Raw genomic sequence first — 21,405 nt, 5'->3', positions numbered from 1 at the left:
AGTTGCTCAGTTGTGTCTGATTCCTTGTGATCTTATGAACTGTAGCCTGCCAGGCTCCTCTGTCTATGGGATTCTCCAGGCAAGAATACTGGAGTGGATTGCCGGTCCCTTCTCCAGGGGATCTTCCCAATACAGGGATCAAACCCGGGTCTCCTGCCACCTCCTCAGAATCTCCTCAGATTCTTTACCATCTGAGCCACCAGTGAAGCCCTATTACAGTTGTAGGGGAGGGGAAAACAAATTTTCCCTCTACCCTTCCAGGTTTTCATCGAGATCCCCATCCCCACTCTCTGCACCATAATAACTAACAGTTTACAAATAGGAGTTTAATACCAGATACACTTCCCGTATACATGGGAGATACCCAGGAAACTGAGCTGCTCCCCAAAATGGTCCAGGCCACCATAATAAATATCATCTTCAGCTAAAAGCAAGAGAGATGTTGGGGAGGGGTTTGGGGAAGGCCTGTTAATGGGAGATTATCAGGGAAAGCACAGTAAACCTTGATGTAATTGTTATGCAATTGGTGCCTTCTCCACTGGGGAGAGCTTTCAGAGATGCAGTCATCCTTCCCTTCCAGGCATAGTTTAGAGAGGAAGATAACCTTACAAGTGGAGATTCTCCTTATTAAAGTAAAGGGCCCTTAAAAGCGGGGTAGCTTCTACTCAGTTTTCAGAGCTTCTCTTGTCTTGGCTGTGTTTTAAAAATAACCAGCTCAAGATAATCAACACAGCAAAGAGGCATATTTTGGGAGTGCAAATTCTGCTTCCCTTCACAATTGACCACAAACAGCTAGCAGAAACTGGAAAGAGTAGAAACAGATGAGACTTTCGGGATTCAAACTTGGAAAAGTTAACTTTGATAAGGTCATAAAATACAGCCTTTTTAACATGAAAGATAATGTCAGAAAGTGAGAGACAGAGAGGTCACAGAGAAGAAGGAAGGAAGATTCCAAATGGTAGAAACACTACAGGGTAAATTTTAGGTATTACAGTATAAAAATGTTGTAGAGTCCAGGAAGCTCTATGTAAATGGGTTACTGGAACCTCCAAAGGTAGAGGAAGAAATCACCTGAAAATGAAGAAACACTATTTATTAAACAGTTTCTGAGCTTTCCCATCTCCAAATTAAATATGTTTACAGACCACTCTTTGCAGTTGCCAATCCTTCAGGCATTTCTGTTGATTTTTTGAAATCAATAATCAACTAATACAGGTCTGAATTAAGCCACAGTAGAAACTCAGAAATTACCTACAGTAGAGATGTTATCATCTGTGCTTAGTCGCTCAGTCGTTTCTGACTCTTTGAGACCCCATGGACTGTAGCCCACCAGGCTCCTCTGCCCATGGAATTTTCCAGGCAGAGTACTGGAGTGGGTTGCCATTTCTTATTCCAAGGGATCTTCCCAACCCAGGGATTGAACCTGTGTCTCTTGCATTGGCAGGTGCATTCTTTTACTACTAGTGCCACCTGGGAAGCCCCTTAAACCTATTTAGATAAACCTATGGAAATGGCAGTTCACCCCAGTACTCTTGCCTGGAGAATCCCATGCACAGAGGAGCCTGATGAGCCCGTGGCGTAGCAAAGAGTTGGACATGACTGAAGTGATTTAGCATTCAAGTATTCAAGCATTTAGATAAATAGATAAAACCTGTTTAGAATTAGCTGTTCCATGATGACCTCAACCTGGAAGGCCAACAAATAAAGATTGTACTCAATCACTTCAATCGTGTCTGACTCTTGCAAACCCCTGGACTGTAGCCTGTGAGGCCCCTCTGTTCATGGGACTTTCCAGGAAAGAATACTGGAGTGGGTTGCCATTTCCTTCTCCAGGGAATCTTTCTGACCCAGTGATGGAACCTGTGTCTCCCGCATTGCAGGGAGATTCTTTACCACCTGAGCCACTAGGGAATCCCAGGGTAATGTTCAAACTCTTCATTAGTATTTCAAGAGCTAAGTAAAAATTAGGGTTTGAGGCATAACATCTTTAGAATAAAGATATTTCACCCACCTCCATAGAAAGGAGCCTGAAATCCTGCACAAAAGGCATCCTTGTGGTACTTCTTAAAATACTTCTAAAGGCAAATACCCACACATGACTTTCCTTTTCTTAGAACAGATAATCTAGTTGGCTTTCCACAGCTTAAAGGCATTGGGGCTGAAGAACAAAGGTGTAACAGACTTTTTAAAAATACCATTTCAAGGTCAGATAATGTTTATCTATACCATAATTTTACCACAAAAGTCACATACCTTCTTTTCCCCACAAAGAAAAATAGTGTATACAATCTATCTGATTTTGAATCATTTAACATTTGTTTACACATTTCCCCCAATTCTTTCAGTTTATCATATTTAAAATAATTTCTATACTGACAGCTAATATTAAAGTGGTACATTTAAAGCAAGGAGAAGGCAATGGCAGCCCACTCCAGTACTCTTGCCTGGAGAATCTCATGGCAGGAGGAGCCTGGTAGGCTGCAGTGCATGGGTCGCTAAGAGTTGGACACGACTGAGCGACTTCACTTTCCCTTTTCCCTTTCATGCGTTGGAGAAGGAAATGGCAACCCACTCCGGTGTTCTTGATTGGAGAATCCCAGGGACAGGGGAGCCTGGTGGGCTGCCGTCTATGGGGTCGCACAGAGTCGGACACGACTGAGGTGACTCAGCAGCAGCAGCAGCACCATTTAAAACAAATTGAATTCCCATTATCCATTCTACCCCTTTTTCAGCTAACTAATTAGGAATAAATTTTGCCAACATTTCCCTGAACCTCATGTATTAAAGAAATCAGTTGAGATAAATAGGAATCACACTTACTTTTTACAATCTGGCTGCTATCACACATTTGAAAAGATTAGTTTTTATATTTGCAAGTCAGAAGCTCATAAAATGACTAATTTATATGTGATGCAAAGAATATAAAATTTCTTGCTTTATTTATTAAAGTGCCCTTAAAGTATTCTGTCACAAAGATGCTCTAACAGTGAGAAGAAAGTAAGCATAATGCTCAGAATTCTAATATGATCAGTTAAGTGAAAATAAAGCTTTTTAGACCTCTATTGCGCCCCCTAGTGGCGGGAAAGCAAAAATTCAGAGTACATATTTCTCATTTCTTTGCTAATTAATTACACTGTATACACAAAACTTTCCTGAAGTGAGTCGTGTTCAATGCTGTGTGGCATGTAGACCTGTAAAACAAACTAAAAGTAGTAAAAATATCAGCCATTGTTAAATTCCTAAATATTAAATTACATGAATGACTATTTTACATTATTATTAAAAGTTGGAAATTAGTCCTTCTTCTTAGGTGTAGGGTAAAATAGAGTAGCCAATCCCATAGACATATGCTATAGGGAATAAATCAACTCTCTGTAGTAATCAAGACTTCTTTTCTAGATTGTTACTATCTGATATGTTTCAGAAGTGAGCAAGTCTCAGACCCCTGAACCTCAAATATTCACATTTCTAACAGTACCATCTTTTCAGATCATGTAATATATCCTGAAATACTTAATGCAAGAAGAAAACTTCACTCCAAAAAACATTTTGAGCAATTTTCTACTGAGAACCCCGAGAGGGAATGAGTGTCTTTGTAACTCATGTGAAGACGCTGTCTTAGAAACATGACCGGTGGACAGTGGTTATTTAGAATTGTCTCCTTTCCAGAAGCGCAGTCTCATTTTTGTGACTGTCACGGGGCAAGAAATCTGATACAGTGGTGACAGCCAGTGAGAAGGGGGTTACAGACTGAACAAAATGTGGCAGCAAGAATGATTGTAAAAGGAGCAGAGCAATGCAGACAGAAAAAGAGGAAAGTATCAGAAAACAGCAGTCAGTGATGCAGCAATACGTATTTCTGACTGCTAGCACATAAATGATTTATAGTTGGATTTTGTAAACATCAAATTATTTTTCTAAAACATTCAACCATAAGTCAGCATATGTAATTCAATCATCCTTCCAGTTACTTATATAGGTTTTACGATTTGTTAGGAAATAATACTCTTAGAGCTACTAGTCTCCCTTAAAATTGGTTTTCTCTCCTTTCTCTAAATTCTCTTGCTTAACCTAGTATTAAAACTGATTCTCTGCTTATCTTCCACCTCCTTTCTTCTTCCAGCATATTGGCAACAGTGTATAGCAGAACTATATTATTCCTGAAACCACAAAACACTTGTTCAAAAGTGTGGGTTATCAGAAAAGAATCCTAACTCTTAAACAACTTCCAAACCTAAAGAATTACTGACTTTAGGCATTCATCCTGGAGATTTTGCTCACACTAGAAATAACAGATCTTATGCCTCACGAAATCAGAATGACAACTTCTTAGAGAATGAGAGGAAATGGGGGAAAGAATAGTACTGGAAGTTCTTTTCCAGTATGCTCTATATGGAATTGCTTTTGAATGACTCCTTTTGTGCGTCATAATCTGGAGCAGTGGTGGCAATTAGGGAAGATGTCACTGTTCCTGGAGGTTCAGAAGTGGGGGTGAGGTGTGAGGGGACAAAGGAAAAGGGGAGGAGGAAGTGGGGTGGGTTGGAGATGAAGGGTACATCGTGAAGAGATAATCTCTGTATACTCATGACATCATCTCCTGCATATATATATATAGGGAACGGTCAAAGCATCTCTCATAGTTCAGTACTTCCAAAGTCAGCTGTGCTAGAGAGCCCCCTTCAGCCTGTTCCTGACGTTTATGAACTTGGCTTGCTAGAAGGCTCAAGATGATGGCAGGAATGAAAATCCAGCTGGTGTGCATGATTCTCCTGGCTTTCAGCTCCTGGAGTCTGTGCTCAGGTAAGCTCAGCTGCATTTCACAACGCCCTGAAATGATATCTTTTTCTGTTTTTGCAATGTGTTGTTACTAATGCTAATGTATCTGGGGAGAAGAGTTTCTCCCTTATTCTGATTTGCTTTTTAGTGATAGAAACTGGATATTTTCTTTCTCTGTCTTTATGATTACAAGAACTGAAAATTTTCCCTTTCCTTTTTAAATTTGCTAGGTAGTAAAAGGGATTTCAATGAGACACTTCATGTTCCAGTTTGCAGTGTAATCACTAGGGAAAAAAAATGTAAAACTTAAATCAAGCTGATCTAATGAAAAATACAGAGGTGGTGCCTGTCAAAATGCAAACTCATAATTCAAACTGATTGTATTTGAAATGTTTTATACCATTTTCATTCATTCTCTTAAGACATGGTGGCTTCTCCCTCTCAAAAATTATTTTCTTCATAGTGTGTGTATAAAGATAAAATGAATATTGATGTTTAATGAATCGACTGAATAAAGCATTATTTGTAGAAAATGATCTCTAGGAAATACAAAAAAATGCCAAGTTTTTTTTAAGAATATATTTTAAGTAACTTTTTTCTGTGACAAGTAGACATATTACGAATTTCACTATTTTCTTGAATGTCATTTAAGTTAATACATAATGTAACTAGAATAATATTATTCTTATATTGATAAAACTTATTTCCCTATAGTGTATTTTGCATGTAATAATTAAGAAGAAATCATACATTGCTAAATATCTATCAATAGCTTACCTTGAAAATAAATTTCAAATTTTAGAGAGTAATATGAAATATAATGATTGCAATATGCTCCAATTAATGTTTGAAAAATAATTGAATGATCACATCCAGGTGGAAACAAAAAACCAAGGGATAAGTGTAGAAAAAATCATTTAACCTGTTTTATACTGTAATGTCATAAATATGACACTGAAATGTTTAATTCAAATTCCTGCTCTGATTTTCATTATAGTGTCCCGTAGCTTTATTTCTATTACCTTATGTATTTTCCAAGTTTTTCTTCTCTGTGAAATATTCATTAGTGGAAACAAAGGATGTTCTAAAAAATATCAGAAGTCCATTTTCAACACTCTTGTACATGTATTGGTGGACATCTCTACTTTTGCTTAAATGATTTTTTAATAGCCTGTGATAAAATTGCCAAGTACACATAATTCTAAATTGTTGCTTAATATAGAGAAACAAATCTTTCAAAGTGTGTTTTGTACAATAGCATCTCAAATAAAATAAATCTCAGTGTCTTTCTTATTCCAAAATTATCAATAAGTAACTTCCTTTGGTTTTATCTTTAAAAAATGTCTTGTACTTACCTTTTCATTATCTTGCTTTGAAAATATCAATATATATATACTCTATGTATATGTAAACTACTGCCAGTAAAAATTAACCAGTATATTTGATGACATCTTTGTAGTATAATCAGGTTTTATTATCCTGAGATTCAGAGATTAAACAACTCCAAATCATAGAGAGCTCTTGGCATAAAATCATGTGCCTATTTTTGTAAAAGTGCTTCTATTGTTCTATTCTGTTAGCCTAAAACAAAACTATAATTGTTTTTTTAATATTATTATAAGGAGAATAAATACATAGCAAAGATAATAAACTTCTAAGACAAAGTTTTTTGAGATTAATCTAAATATTCAAGTTATAATTATATGATATGTGGTTATATAGTAAACATGTGGTTTTGATTTCACTCAGATTCAGAAGAGGAAATGAAAGCGTTAGAAACAGATTTACTGACCAATATGCATACATCAAAGGTAACTTTTTCTTTCTTTCTAAACCAAAGACTGAAAACACATGAACTCTTGTTACAAACATGGTGTCCTCTTCTTATAGTAATAGCTTCCCATTGAGACTGAAAAGCTCCTTGGGAGGCATTTCCTTTTTGGGTAAACTGTTCCTTAAATTCAAAGGACTTAAGGGTATCGATATGACAGGGACAGAAGTTTAGTGATATCAATCACTACATTGCAGATTTAATTAAGTAGTCACATTTATGTGGAAATCCTCTCTCCATTTCAATCACATTGTATATGATGAAAGATACACTGACTTCAAGTTACATACATAAATGAAAATTAAGCGACATTTTTGCCTTTTGTTTTTGTATTGGGGAGAGTGAAATGGAGTTCCTAAAGTAAGAATGAAAGTTTGTGAAATCCATGAAATAAATGTAACAGAAAGTAAAGAGCAAAGACTGGCAAACAGAAACTTGGAGATCTAAGCCTGCAAACTGTGCCTTGTGAACAGTCTGATCTTAAGCAAGGGGGGTATTAACAATGCTTGCCTTTGTATCCTCATTTTCAAATGTTGGGGTGGGAGTTTATGATCTCCTAGTTGTTGTTGATTGGAGAAGGAAATGGCAACCTACTCCAGTGTTCTTGCCTGGAGAATCCCAGGGACGGGGGAGCCTGGTGGGCTGCCGTCTATGGGGTCGCACAGAGTCAGACACAACTGAAGTGACTTAGCAGCAGCAGCAGCAGCAGCAGCAGTTGTTGTTGATTAGTTGCTAAGTCATGTCCAATTCTTTTGTGACCCGTAGGCTGTAGCCTGCCAGGCTCTTCTGTCCATGAGATTTCCCAGGCAAGAATACTGTAGTGGGACATTTACATGAAGTCCTCCTCTGGATTTAGATTCTCCCCATAACAGAAATGTTATTGGAACCTGCATATTGTTTGTATTGAATCAGATAAAACTTTGTACTGGACCTTATTATTCCTCTCTTGGGATCTTGAAAGCAAGGTTTTTAGACTCCAGCCTATACCTAAGACTAAAACTCAATTGGAATATCCCCAGGTACCACGCTACTACACAATTTTGATTTACTCAGCATGAAATAATCAGAATATATCTAAATGTAGGGTTAGAGAACAGGGTTCCCAACCAAAAGATGTTTCTCAACAAAACAAAACAAAACCAAAAATCAAAAATATATTTTGAAGTGAGGCAGTCACCCTGTGTAATCACTGTTGTAACACGGGTTCCAAAGTTGAGGACTCCAGACTCCACAGATGCTGTGATTAGGAAGTAGATGTTCAGAATTCCTCCTGCCACCTCAGGTCTTCCCTAATTAGATGATGAAAGATATATTGGGCAGATATCCAGGGCAATACCTCTAGCATATAAGTAGAATTATGTTCAGTAGTGGATGTGAAGGGGAAATACCCATTTGTGTGTGTGTTTAGGATTGTGAGGCATTATTATCTGAAAGCTAACAGACGTATTTTCTACTATGGTCCTTAGAAGACATTTGGGTATTTCCACAATTGCCCAGATCTATAAAAGTTCAACACATTGAAACCAAAGTCTACCATAACTTGTTAGACTTCCTATCACAAATGATCAAATTTTATTTAGTCATTAAAACTCAGTGACCAAATATATATAACTTTAAGAAAATGGATCCTTTGTTTAATATTCAATCAGAATAACCATGACTACAATCACTTCAACTCATAAATAGGAAGACAAGTGAAGTCAATAGTCTTATTTAAATAATGAAGCAGATTAGTATGCCTTAGTGTATTGGTAGAGATTTTACCTTTATGATTTCAAGTTTAAATTGATAAATAAAGGTCCCAAGTAATCTCCAAAATGTGTTATGGTTTGGGGAGTGCTAGCTACTTTGCAAAAATGTGGGAGTGATTATGATTCCTTCCCTGATGAAGATACTGCAAGGGAAAAGCAATTCCAGTATAGGGTGTGGTTTAGTTTTATTCTTAAGAAAAATACATAGCAAAAGTGTAGACACAATTATATATTTCTCTTTCATTCAGTTATGGAATATGCCTTTAAAACAGATCATGGAAGAAAATTTGAATCCCATTGCCTCTTTGAAATAAGTAAAATACAGACTACTATGAGGAAGCACTCAGAAGCATAATTATCCCAATTTTGGTGCTAAAATAGGAACAGAAAGCTCATTTCTTGCTTTGTACAAAACTACTACCACTTATTTCTCTCTGATTCAATTCATGTTTACTGTGGGTATTCTATGCAAATAAGAACTCTAAACTTTTGACCATTTTAAGCAAATTGCTGTATTTCAATTTTTAAAAAGATAGTATTATTAAGACTATTTATTAATTAGTAATACTATTAATAATTCCATATTAAAAGCTTCCAAAACCTCCAGCTTTCCTCTTTCCACTCTAAAGGTAAAATATGCGAGCAGTTTCAATTTTAAAGTAAAACTGTTCAGACACCGAAATGTAGCAACAGAAAGTCAAGAGAAATGGCAAAGTTTGACTAGAAGTGGAAGATAAAGGAATTTTTTCTCACAATAGAATTCTCTTCATTACTGATCCTAGTGCTTTGGTATAGTTTTATTAAGAAAGGGAACTATCCACAGTATGCAGAAAGGTCAAGTTCAACTCCAAATACAATAAAGACAAGTGTGGATTTCCAGCCAAGGAGCAGGGTTGGAGTGGGGGGTGGGGGGGTCAGTGTATGGAAAATTACTAAAAGGAAACTCTAAATCTAGGAGGATTCTTGCTAGACTACTCAGCAGAATTCTAGGATGATCAGATACCAACAGTGAGGCATTTTTACGAACTTGACTCTGAAGGATTCTTGCTAAAATTGGACTCAGTTGGATGAAGGACAAAGACCAAGGTCAGGACCTTGTCAGGAAGAGGGTTCAGGGGATCCTGACTCATTTCATCAAAGAGAGAGTCTTTGTCATTTTCTTGAGTAAACTATTTAAACCTCATAAGAAATGTTCTCAAATATTAATGCCTGTCTATTTAGATACCATATGGTTCAAAGTGCTCTCTCTGCTGTGCTTCCAGAGTATGACAGGGGTTAAAGTGATATTAAATAGTACTACTAAGTGTTATAGTGACTGTTTTAACTGGCAGAAGACAGCAAGATGCTTTACTGTTTTCTCAACCAAAAATTAATCAGACAACAAAAGTCCTGACAAATAATTTATGAATAAAGCATTCTGTGGCTAATTAGTTTGAGGAGCATTGGATATTATGTTGGCACCATTGAACAGTTGGCTTCCCTGGGGGTTCAGATGGTAAAGAATGTGCCTGCAATGCAGGAGACTTGGGTCCAATCCCTGTGTGGGGAAGGTCCCCTGGAGAAGGGAATGGCTACCCACTCCAGTATTCTTGCCTGGAGAATTCCATGGACAGAGGAGCCTGGCTGGCTGCAATCCTTGGGGCTGCAAGCAGTCAGACATGACTGAGTGACTAACATACACACACACTGAAAAGTTTTAATGAATATTTGCAAGCAAAAAATTCTGGGGATACTAAATTCAAGAATCTTTTAAGTTTCCTTTAAACTCAAGTTTTCCAATTTACTTGACAGCAAAACTCCTTTTTAAAAACAGTGAGTACAAAGCTAGTGTTCTAAGGAACATATTCAGACGATCTCTAAAGAGCTTTCGGATATAAAATTGTAGCATTGCCTTAATTGGTAAGACATCAGGTGTTGCTGCCACAGAATGGAGCATTTTGCCTCTTAAGTTTCCCATGGCAGAAAAATTGAGGCAACGGGTTTCCAAACTGGTTGAAAACATTTTAGTGAATATCTTTGTACTTATAGGTTTTCATGTCCCTAGGATAAAATCTTAATCAAAGGGTATGCACATTTACAATTTTAATACATATTGCTAAAAACACTTTTCAAGAAGTTATTGCAAGGTTTACTCAGACCAACAAATATTTAGAAGATAAAGTGTTGTTTCTCCATATCCTCATAAATACATCGAGTGTACTTAAACTTTTAGGGTCCTTGATTTGCTAGTAGCCAAGCTGAACGTCATTCCACATATTTCTGTTACATAGTTCTTCTTTGATGAGTGATTCTGTGCCTGTCTGCTCATATTATTTGCCTAGGGTTTAATATTTTTTATGGAGTATTCCCCATTTTCTTTTTGAAGAGCTGCTCCTGTGTTAAGTATATTAGCATTTTGTGACAGCTTTTACACTATATCTTGCTTTTGTTTTTAGTTCAGGCTGTTAGCTTTCTAGAGATAATTTACAAATTTATGCATGTAAAATTATCTTTTTCTTTATGGATTCTGGTTTGGCTATTTGATTAACAATATTTTTCCAAATTTATAAAATAAATTCTATATATTTACATATTTTTATTTTTACTCATATTTAACCCATCTGGATATTGTTAGACTATAATATATCAATAAAGGTTATAACTAGATCTAAATCCAGATTTCCCCTGAACCAACTGTCTTAAGGACTTCGAATGCACACTTTGCTATGTGCTTTTCAATCATATGGACTTGGATCACATTTTGGACATTATATTCTCTTTTGAGTTTAATATTTATTCTTGCTCTGTTGATTTACTCTTTGATTCAGTCCAGTTCAGTTCAGTCACTCAGATGTGTCTGACTCTTTGCGATCCCATGGACTGCAGCACGCCAGGCCTCCATGGCCATCACCAACTCCCAGAGTTTACTCAAACTCATGTCCATTGAGTCGATGATGACATCCAACCATCTCATCCTCTGTCATCCCCTTCTCTTCTCGCCTTCAATCTTTCCCAGCATTAGGGTCTTTTCCAATGTGTCAGCTCTTCGCATCAGGTGGCCAAAGTACTGGAGCTTCAGCTTCAACATCAGTCCTTCCAATGAACACCCGGGACTGATCTCCTTTAGGATGGACTGGTTGGATCTCCTTGCAGTCCAAGGGACTCTCAAGAGTCTTCTCCGACACCACAGTTCAAAAGCATCAATCCTTTGGCGCTCAGCTCTCTTTGATTGCTCTTTGATCACTCTCTGATTACTCTCTGATCACTCTTTGATCACTCTCTGATTACTCTCTGATCACTTTTCGATCACTCTCTGATTACTCTCTGATCACTCTTTGATCACTCTTTGATCGCTCTCTGATCACTCTTTGATCACTGAGCTGTAAGATAGCTTTAAATATCTGGCAGAGTAAGTCCTGCCTCATGACCTTTTTGTTTTCCTAAATTTTCTTGGTTCTTACACATTCATACTTTGAAATTAACTTCATAATTATTTCCCTACACTCCCTCTTCTTCCAGTCTCCCCATATTTTCCAGATTTGCAATTGCACTGCATTTGGAGAATAATTCAGAGAAAATTGATGCCAATAGAATCGATACTAATATTTTTGAGTCTTCTTATCACAGCTTTGTGTTCATTACAAAACATTTTTTATGTTCTTTAGAAAAATTTGATGCTTTTCTTCATCTGTGTCCTTTGAGGTTTATTAATTTTTATAAGTTATTTCACATATAGTTTCTCCTAAAATTGACAAATGAGAAAGCTGTTTACTATGGCAATAATGGTTTCATACAGGGTCTTATTAGAAAGAATAGTTATTTTAGAAAATATTATAATTTTCAGATAAATAAATTAGTCAGCTTTGATGCTACCTATGACAAATATTAATATGTGGAATAGATTTGTGGTCCCACAATACTATAATTGCCAATATTTATTAGTATCATCATAGTTGCTGTTCCATTAGACACTAACCTGAAGTATAATAAAGAGAGAGTGGTATTTGAATATTTTCACCTGTGATGTATACATATATATTTACGCATTTCTACTTACTATAATTTCTATTTTCTTTCTTGCTTTGCTTGTGTATGTGTGTGTTTATGTGTGTTAGCTTTATTGCCTTTGTTAAATAGAGGATATGAAGTATTTGGAGCTATTCAATTTTGTGATATGAAGTTACTAAGTTAATAACAGTGTTAGGCTAGAGTAACAGTTAGATCCTAAAAGGTAATGGCTTAGCACAGTAGAAATTCATTTCTAACTCATACAACATAAGTTTAATTACAATAGCTATTTCTTTCTACATTTCAGATCAGTAAGGCAAGTGTTCCCTCTTGGAAAATGAGCCTGCTGAATGTCTGCAGTCTTATAAATAACCTGGACAGCCAAGCTGAGGAAACAGGAGAGTTTCATGAGGAGGAGCTCATTACAAGAAGGAAATTTCCTGCTGCCTTAGATGGCTTTAGCTTGGAAGCAATGTTGACGATATACCAGCTCCGAAAAATCTGTCACAGCAGGGCCTTTCAACACTGGGAGGTAAAATGAAGAAAAATATGAATATGATTATGGTTATACTAGTTAACTCTCATTTATCCTGATTGTTTTAATCCTGATAATTATCATAACAGGAAGGCTTACAAATATTAAGGAAGAATAAACCATGCGTTGAGGTTAACATTCCTTCAGATCTTTAAAGTGTTTTGCAAATATTTGAAGTTTAGCAAAATATCTTTTCTTTGGTCTCTAAAGGGGGATCTGTCTTCAGGCAGATTTGATCCACAGCCTTTTATTGTGGATGGTGTGCTTAGGCAACTTTTGGTGCTGGTGGTGGTAGTGGCATGCTGAAGAAATTTAGGAAACTCAAAATGTTTTCTTAGAAACACTAAATCCTGTGTGTTTGTTTATAAATAAACACAGAACACAAAAGACTTCATTTGTATTTGAAAATATTAGGTAAATAAAACTGGAATGATAAGAATATATATATATATTTCCACTTACCACTTCTATTTCTATTTTAATTGAGTGTGTGGATTGTGGATTTCAATCATCCTTAGAAGCTGAATTAGATTCAGCTAATTTTATTTGGCTAATAAAGCCAAATTTCACTATACAGAACTACAACGAAGGAATGGATGTATATTATACACCACATGTGTAAAATAGATATCTAGTGGGAAACTGTTATATAACACGGGGAGCCCAGCTAGTGCTCTGTGATGACCTAGAGGGGTGGGATGGGGGTGGGTGGGATGGAGGCTCTAAAGGGATGGGGTATATGTGTATACTTATGGATGATTTGCATTGTTGTATGGCAGAAACCAACACATCATAAAGCAATTCTCCTCCAATTAAAAATTTAAAAATGAAATTAAAATAAAAAAAAATACTACACTGTGACTCACCACCTTTGGTTTGAAAATATTTGGAGGAGAAAAGGAAGATGAAAATGCTTTAAGAAAATTTATAATTTTATAATTTTCCCAACAAGGGAAACATTTCTTTCGGATTAACCCCTAAGAGAAATTTACTTCATGTTTCATATTCTGGGCTTACACAAATATCAGGGATCTGAGGGTCTGAGGGTGCCTTCCTGCTAATATAACCATCTCTATAACATGCTATCACAGAGATACCCTGTAGAAAAGAGGAAATGCAGTGCAGAACTTCTAGTATTTATTCTAACTTGTAGACAAAAAAAGTATTTTCCAGATTAAAATAAAATGAAAAAACGGTTTTTAATTTTTCTTGCTGGATTGTTTATCTTCTAATTCCAATTCCAGTTAAATGATTTTCTCTTTAAAATATTATGTCAATAAAACATGGAAAATTGGGAAATGTCAATTATGTGCTCTTTATTCAGAAAAAAAAAACCCTTAATAAACTATAATACACAAAAATCAGGTGCACATAAAACTTTTGCTATTTGAAATGTTACAGAGTGATTTAAAATGAAATGATGATATTACTCAGAGTGTGGTACAAGTAATTACAGACTATGTGCACAGAGAAACAAAAGATTAAGGAACTAGTTTGTCTGACAGTAGCTGTTTTTCCTTCTCTGAAATTGAATAGCTGTGGGTTGAAATAAAGTATTTGTGATACGATTCAATGCATACAGATTATGATTAAAAACTTAGTCTCCTATTAGTACTAGTTATAGTCACCCCGAAGTTTAGAAGACAATCACAAATATGAATATAATTCTTATCTTGAGCATTAGCATTGATTTGTTTAAAAATCTTATGTAAATCATGTGCAAAATTCTGGGAAGAGTTTCTAAATATTTTATGCTGGTTGAACATTTTGAATCAGAGCAGTACTATCTGAAAAAGTGTTTGGAACTAATTTTAGACTACAGCATGTTCAATGAGATATTAGGTAGGATTCTACATGAAGATTAACTCCCTTGAGTTTTTGAATGTGAGCTTGATTTTAATGATTAATTAAAGAAGCACAAACTAAAGATCTTTAACACTTAAACAGAGCCTTCACATATGTTAATTCTAAAACAGCTGAGCAAGTAGGCAGAACAAGCATTCCTCTCTCTATGACTGAGAAATGGATCTCTAGAATGGCTTTCAATTCAAATCATTAATTAACTGCTGCTGCTGCTAAGTCACATCAGTCGTGTCCGACTCTGTGCGACCCCATAGACGGCAGCCCACCAGGCTCCCCCGTCCCTGGGATTCTCCAGGCAAGAACACCGGAGTGGGTTGCCATTTCCTTCTCCAATGCATGAAAGGAAAAAGTGAAAGGGAAGTCGCTCAGTCATGTCTGACTCTTCGTGACCCCATGGTCTGCAGCCTACCAGGCTTCTCCGTCCATGGGATTTTCCAGGCAAGAGTACTGGAGTGGGGTGCCATTGCCTTCTCCACATTAATTAACAATGGGATATAAATTTCTTTTGACCTTTGAGGCCAAACTTGGTTCACTAAATTCAGATCTCTATATTTGTTGTGACTTATGATATATTCGGAGAAGGCAATGGCACCCCACTCCAGTATTCTTACCTGGAAAATCCCATGGCCGGAGGAGCCTGGTGGGCTGCAGTCCATAGGGTCGCTGGGAGTCGGACACGACTGAGCGACTTCACTTTCACGCATTGGAGAAGGAAATGGCAACCCACTCCAGTGTTCTTGCCTGGAGAATCCCAGGGATGGCGGAGCCTGGTGGGCTGCCGTCTCTGGGGTCTCACAGAATCGGACACAACTGAAGTGACTTAGTAGTAGTAGTATGATATATTTCCATCTTTTGATGTATCATACATTGAAGAAAAATACTAAAAGTAACATTAAGTGAATTTTTTTCATTTGGAGGTAGTAATATGGCCTTGACAAATAAAAAAAGTTTAAAGCTAGCTGATGAACTAGGAAGAACACTGAACAGAGAATAAGAAAAATCATGTTTTCGTCCTCTCAGCCACCTGATATCTACCTGTCCTCAAGCAAAACACTTAATTGCTATGAACCACATCATCCACATATGTCTTATGTCTGAATGCAAATGAGATAAAAGGTAGATGAAACAGCTTGAAATGGAAGACTTTAATGCATGTAAGTTTGATTCATATTCTGTCTATCTTGCAGTTGATTCAGGAAGACATTCTTGATGCTGGAAATGACAAAAATGAAAAGGAAGAAGTGATAAAGAGAAAAATTCCTTACATTCTGAAACGGCAGCTTTATGAGAATAAACCCAGAAGACCCTACATACTCAAAAGAGGTTCTTACTACTACTGAGAGGATAAATATTTTATTTACATGTGATTGTGATTTCTTTTAATGAAATATCAAATTATATTTGTGTGGAAATGTGACAGAGCACAATTATTTTGTCTCTTCTACAGTTGTGGTTTATTAGATGTGATTTTTTTCTGCATTACTATAAATTGGACTAAATGTTTTAAAATAAATCTAGATCTTGAGCATGAAGTGTTGTGTATAATTGGAGTAGATATTAATTAAGTCACATAGAATGTTTTGTCATTTTGCAAAGCACTTAATGGGTTGTTGAAGCAGTTAAAATGCCATTCTAAACCAAATTAAAAGAGATTAGGACAGTTTTACCGCAAAGTCTAGCCTACCTGTCATTAACCCAGAACAAAGTAACACCTGTTTTATTATTTGAATGTTTCATTGAACTGAAACACATGCTCTTTTCCAAGACTCACTCATTAATCTCAGATATGGGGAAGGTAATAGAAGTAAAATAGGACCATCTTCAAAGAATGATTAATGAATTATTGTTAATTATGCATATCTTAATGAATGATCTTAGACTGAATTTGTTTTTCTGTTAAATGAACTTAATAGCTAATAAAAAGACAACAGCCATCAGAACTATGTTTCTTTGCAAATTTACTTCCATTAGAATAGTTACCCTTATCCACTTTTTCCCCTCACATTCAGTAAATGATAGCTTTATTTTTAACTTCACTGAGGAATTTGTATGACTAATATGTTTCCCACTTAGGAGAACATTTTTGAGGCAAAAGGAATACTTTAAATAACTCCTCATAAATTTTCTTTAAGACTGTAGTTATGGTCTCGTAAACCCTCATAGTCCTTCCAACCCACCATTAACAGTGGTCTCCTAGACTGCTGCTTTGACAGGTGGCCTTGAGGACCTCTATTTACAGCACCGCAACCAAGGCCCACAGTCATCTCTGAAGGGAGATAACCAGGTTTTGAGTTATTCTGGAATTAAGGAGTTTTGAGAACTCTGTGTCCTTTAGTTGAGAGCACCCCCTCCTGTAGGCTGAACTCCACTTAGTAGGATTTAAGTGTAGCCCACCAATCTGAGTTTTTTTTCTGGTAAAATCATGATTTCTCATAACCACTTCCCTACCATCTTTTACAATCCTATGAGCTTTAACATTAAAAAGTGCCCAGGAACTGATCCTAAGAAGGAAACTATTCCATAGTGATTAGGAGTGTCCACTCTGGAGTCGGGACGCCCAGCTTCAGCCCCACTGTTCGCTAATAGTCTTGGACACCTCTCTGTCTCCTCAGCTACAAAATGTCAGAGCTGGGTGAGGGCGAAGTGGTCTGATATGGCATAAAATGCTTAGAAGAGTGCCTGGAATATATTAACCACACTACATTTAAGTTCTTCTAGCCACTTTCATACCGGTTTTCCTTTCTCCTTCAAAAAACCACAGAGCATAACACAATTTCATGGTCTAACCCTTGGCGTTTTGAACAACAGCTGATCTCCTATTACTTGCTTCATTCATTATCCATGTAGGAGTTTCACCTACGTGGGCAAAATCCCTCCACAATCACCCTCCTCAGTCCCTGACATCTTCACTTCCAATAATAAACATTTTAACCATTTCATCTCATCCCATCATTTCCACAGTCATATTATAGAACTTATTATACTCTCAATAAATTCAACTTCTCCAAAAATCTCAATTTCAAACACTCTGCTCACTCTATCCATGTCATCTTCTCTTTTCAGTTCATATAATCTATGATTCTCACTCTACCATTTATGATCTTACTTAATCTATTGCCCACCTCTGTTCACTTTTCAGCTACTAATCACACTCTCACTTTGTACTTTACTTAGCTTAGATTCTATCATCCAAAACTAAAATTACTATCTTACTACCCTCAACATCCTGTCCCTCCACCTTGTATGAGCCTGTGAAAACACCATTAGTTAAACTGAAATCTCCCCTTGATTCTGACCTCATCTGAGAAGCTGAACATAGCTGGAGAAAAACCCCCAACCTGTTGATGAGACACACTTCAAATTTGTGATCCCCAATCTCAAGTGGGTCCTTAGTACTGTCCAATATCCCTATTTCCTTTGCCTGATAGATTTTGCTTCTAATTCTCTCTACTGGTTGTTTTATATCTTATCTTTTTCCTTGAACTGCAACTCTAATCTTTTCCTCACATTTGTCAGATGCCTTTCTAATGATCTCACCTAAAATTCAAAGCAATAAGGAGAAAACTGTATCATTGTCCTACAGCTGAATGTTACAATCCCCTAGCATTTCCCTTCACTCTGTTCCATTTCAATGGAGGAACTGTCTCTTCTCTTCTGAGGTTCACTGCTTCATTTCTGCTTGTTAGTAAATGGTCCCACCACCTGCTGAGGTAAAAAAAAATAATTCTTAACTCTTCTCTGTAATACACCACCACACAAGTGGCTCAGAGGTAAAGAATCTGCCTGCCAAGTAGGAGACATAGGTCTAATCCCTGTGTGGGGAAGATCCCCTGGAGAAGGAAATGGCAACTCACTCCAGTTTCTTGCCTGCACAAACCCATGGACAGAGGAGCCTGGCAGGCTACAGTCCATGGGGTCTCAGAGAGTCAGACACGACTTTGTGACTGAGCATGCGCTCACACTCTTTAATACAAACCTGGGATTTCATCTATTAAGAACTTTTGCTGCTTTGCATTCAAAAGACATGTCATATCTGTCTGCTTCTTGCCACATCATCCACCATTATTGCCTTAATTTGCAAGTTTCCCCCTCTTGCTGGACTGTGACAAACTCTTCCTAACCATTTCCCCATTGTCTTTCTATTTATCTGCATCCATATAGCAGAATAAGGTTTTAAAAATATTAATTAGATTATGCCATATGTCTCTCCTCAACCCCCCACAATGTCTTTCCATTTCACTTTGAATAAAATCAAATGTTGTCATGAAAGGCCTGAAATGCTCTGGTATTTGTCTATTCTATTGAATTCCACTCATCCTCCCCTGGTCTCAGGGCTTCCCTGGTGGCTCAGACGGTAAAGCATCTGCCTGCAATGCGGGAGACCTGGGTTCGATCCCTGGGTTGGGAAGATCCCCTGGAGAAGGAAATGGCAATCCACTCCAGTACTCTTCCCTGGAAAATCCCATGGGCGGAGGAGCCTGATAAGCTACAGTCCAAAGGGTCACAAAGAGTTAGGCAGGGCTAAGCGGCTTCACTTCCTCTGGTCACACTGGCCTTCTTGTCTTTCCTTTAACATATCCAGTTTGTTCTGCTCCAGAGCCTTTACAGATGCTGAAACTTCTTTTCTGGAAAGCTCTTCTGGTTAAAAATCTTTTTCCTTGTACACAGGACACCCACTAAAAGACAAGCCTCCCTTTTCATAGGAATGCCTAAGTTAGAGCCAACAGATAATAGGTAGAAAAAATGTAAAAATATAACTTGTAGGTCTATTATAACTTAAAGAGAAACTTCATTCCCTGAACTTTGACTTTTTCCTTATTTTTTTTTTTTTTGGTTTTAAATATGAATTTATTTTAACCACACAAATGAATACCATTCTCTTGAAGATGACATTGATTGATAGAGGCTTAAATCCTTTAACAATGCTGTGGACCAAATCTGCCTCACCACCCTGGATCAACCAGACTGTTACTTGAAAGAGAAATGTATTTCTAACTTATTTCAGGCACTGCATTTTTCAGCCTCCTTGCTATGCCTCAACCATTATTTTAATTGCTACAGTCTTCCCCAGAGTTTCTCATAGTTTATTTTTCACATCATTTAGATCTCCACACATGTGATATGCATACAGTAAAGACTTTTCTTAAATTACTTTTATCCCCAAGTCAACGTCCATCCAACTTTCTTTATTTGTCCACGGCCATACTTCCCTGAATGCGTTCCATCTCATTTCATCTAACTTACTTTATTTTTCTTTATACGTGAAAAAGAAAAGAAAAGCAGCCACTGACAGCAATCAACTGGGAGTTGTCCTGGCACCCGCAGTGAGGCTATGGTGCCCTCCTGTTAAATGATTTCACAGTATAAAACTTCAGACAGGGTCATTCTAACCCTGATGGTGAAAGACAATAAACAAGACCACTCTGTAATTGTGTCTGAGCAAAATCAAAAACAAGAACACCACAAACCACAGAAATGATCAAACATCTTCCTTTCCACATAATTTGATCGAGGCCACTTTAAGCTCTATTTTTCTACCTCTAGCGTAAAACCACCATCATATCTAGTCAAAAAATTACCCTCATTTTTCTGAAAACACCCAAAGCAGAGTAAAACCACACTTTCAGAATACTCCTCAAACCACAAGTCTAAATCCTGTATAAAAAGAAAGTGTTAGTAGTTCAGTCGTGCCTGATTCTTTGCGACCCCATGGGCTGTAGCCCGCCAGGCTCCTCTATCCATGGCATTCTCCAGCAAGAATACTGGAATGGGTTGCCATTCTCTTCTCCAGAGGATCTTCCCTACCCAGGGACTGAACCTGGGTCTCCTGCACTGCAGGCAGATTCTTTACCGTCTGAGCCACTAGGGCCCACACATATACCCTCTTATTGGGATCCCATGATTTTCCATTGAATGAGGTTTCCAGCACCGGCAAACTCAATTTTGTGGGAGTGTGCTTTCTGTGGTCTTTGGCTCGTAGGCATCAGCAAAGCACATGTCGTAACCTGAAGTTATAGAGCCATTTATTTGTTTACTCGTATATAATTTCTCACCTCCACCCAAATGTGTAATCTTTGTGAGGACAGAGATTTTGCCTTTCTTCTTCACAGTTGAATTCCCAAGATTGAGCACCAGTCCTGCTAAGCATTAGTAAGGATTTGTTAACAAATGAATAAATTAGCAGCAAAAGGGATTTTCTCTTATAATAATGTGACCTAACTCAGGCCAGCTGCTCACTGCTCAAAAGCCAATAAAGAGGCCAAGCTGGTGGAAAGGGAAGAATTTTGGATACCAGCAACTAGGAGAGAGAGGGAGGCGGACCTTGGTCCAAAGGCCGACTCCCCGCAACTGACAATCAGTGGGCAAGAGCTTTTATAGTCTGAGGGAGCAGGATACATGCTGAGATAGCACAGTCAGCTCTGAGAGTCATCTTGAAATTGGTCGTAGGTGGGCTGATCAGCATCATTTTGTTTTAGGTACACTTTATCTTCAGTTCCAGGGTCAGTGTGTTTCCATTTCTTTGAGGCCAGTTATCAGAACTGTGGCAGCTTTTGTCATGGCCAGAGTCATGAGCACATCATGTAGTTAACTTCTCCACCTAGTGGAGGTTTCAGTATCCTAAGATATAAGACAGCTTCCAAGTTACGGCTCAGAATATTATC

At 37.3% G+C, this 21,405-nt stretch overlaps 2 protein-coding genes across 3 annotated transcripts in view; one reads left to right on the top strand and one right to left on the bottom strand.

The window, feature by feature from the left end:
* Positions 1–2,083, bottom strand: part of RASSF9 (Ras association domain family member 9) — a 61,728-nt gene extending 59,645 nt beyond the window's left edge. The window contains exon 1 of the mRNA XM_055586331.1: positions 2,012–2,083. The gene's annotated coding sequence lies outside the window, so the exon portion shown is untranslated. The remainder of the gene's footprint in view (positions 1–2,011) is intronic.
* Positions 1,746–17,987, top strand: NTS (neurotensin). 2 transcript variants are annotated; one of them, XM_055586351.1, is made up of 5 exons: positions 1,746–1,919; positions 4,616–4,800; positions 6,526–6,587; positions 12,653–12,877; positions 15,931–17,987. In XM_055586351.1, the coding sequence occupies exons 2-5, from the start codon at positions 4,728–4,730 to the stop codon at positions 16,081–16,083; spliced, it is 513 nt and encodes a 170-aa protein (XP_055442326.1). In that variant the 5' UTR covers positions 1,746–1,919; positions 4,616–4,727; the 3' UTR covers positions 16,084–17,987. The 2 variants fall into 2 exon arrangements, with proteins under 2 accessions (XP_055442326.1, XP_055442334.1); XM_055586359.1 differs by lacking the exon at positions 1,746–1,919 and adding an exon at positions 2,082–2,204.
* Positions 17,988–21,405: the final 3,418 nt, after the last annotated feature.

Source organism: Bubalus kerabau, chromosome 1 (assembly GCF_029407905.1).
Source record: "Bubalus kerabau isolate K-KA32 ecotype Philippines breed swamp buffalo chromosome 1, PCC_UOA_SB_1v2, whole genome shotgun sequence".
NCBI classification, from domain to species: Eukaryota; Metazoa; Chordata; class Mammalia; order Artiodactyla; family Bovidae; genus Bubalus; species Bubalus kerabau.
The sequence above is the reverse complement of the archived record's forward strand: the minus strand, read 5'-3'. Positions and strand labels throughout refer to the sequence as shown.

Bases quoted from the DNA above. Each gene is read 5' to 3' on its own strand.
- NTS (XM_055586351.1), top strand. From the start codon at position 4,728: ATGATGGCAGGAATGAAAATCCAGCTGGTGTGCATGATTCTCCTGGCT. The intron at 4,801-6,525 runs GTAAGCTCAGCT...GATTTCACTCAG, and splicing joins CTCCTGGAGTCTGTGCTCAG to ATTCAGAAGAGGAAATGAAA. The intron at 6,588-12,652 runs GTAACTTTTTCT...TCTACATTTCAG, and splicing joins CCAATATGCATACATCAAAG to ATCAGTAAGGCAAGTGTTCC.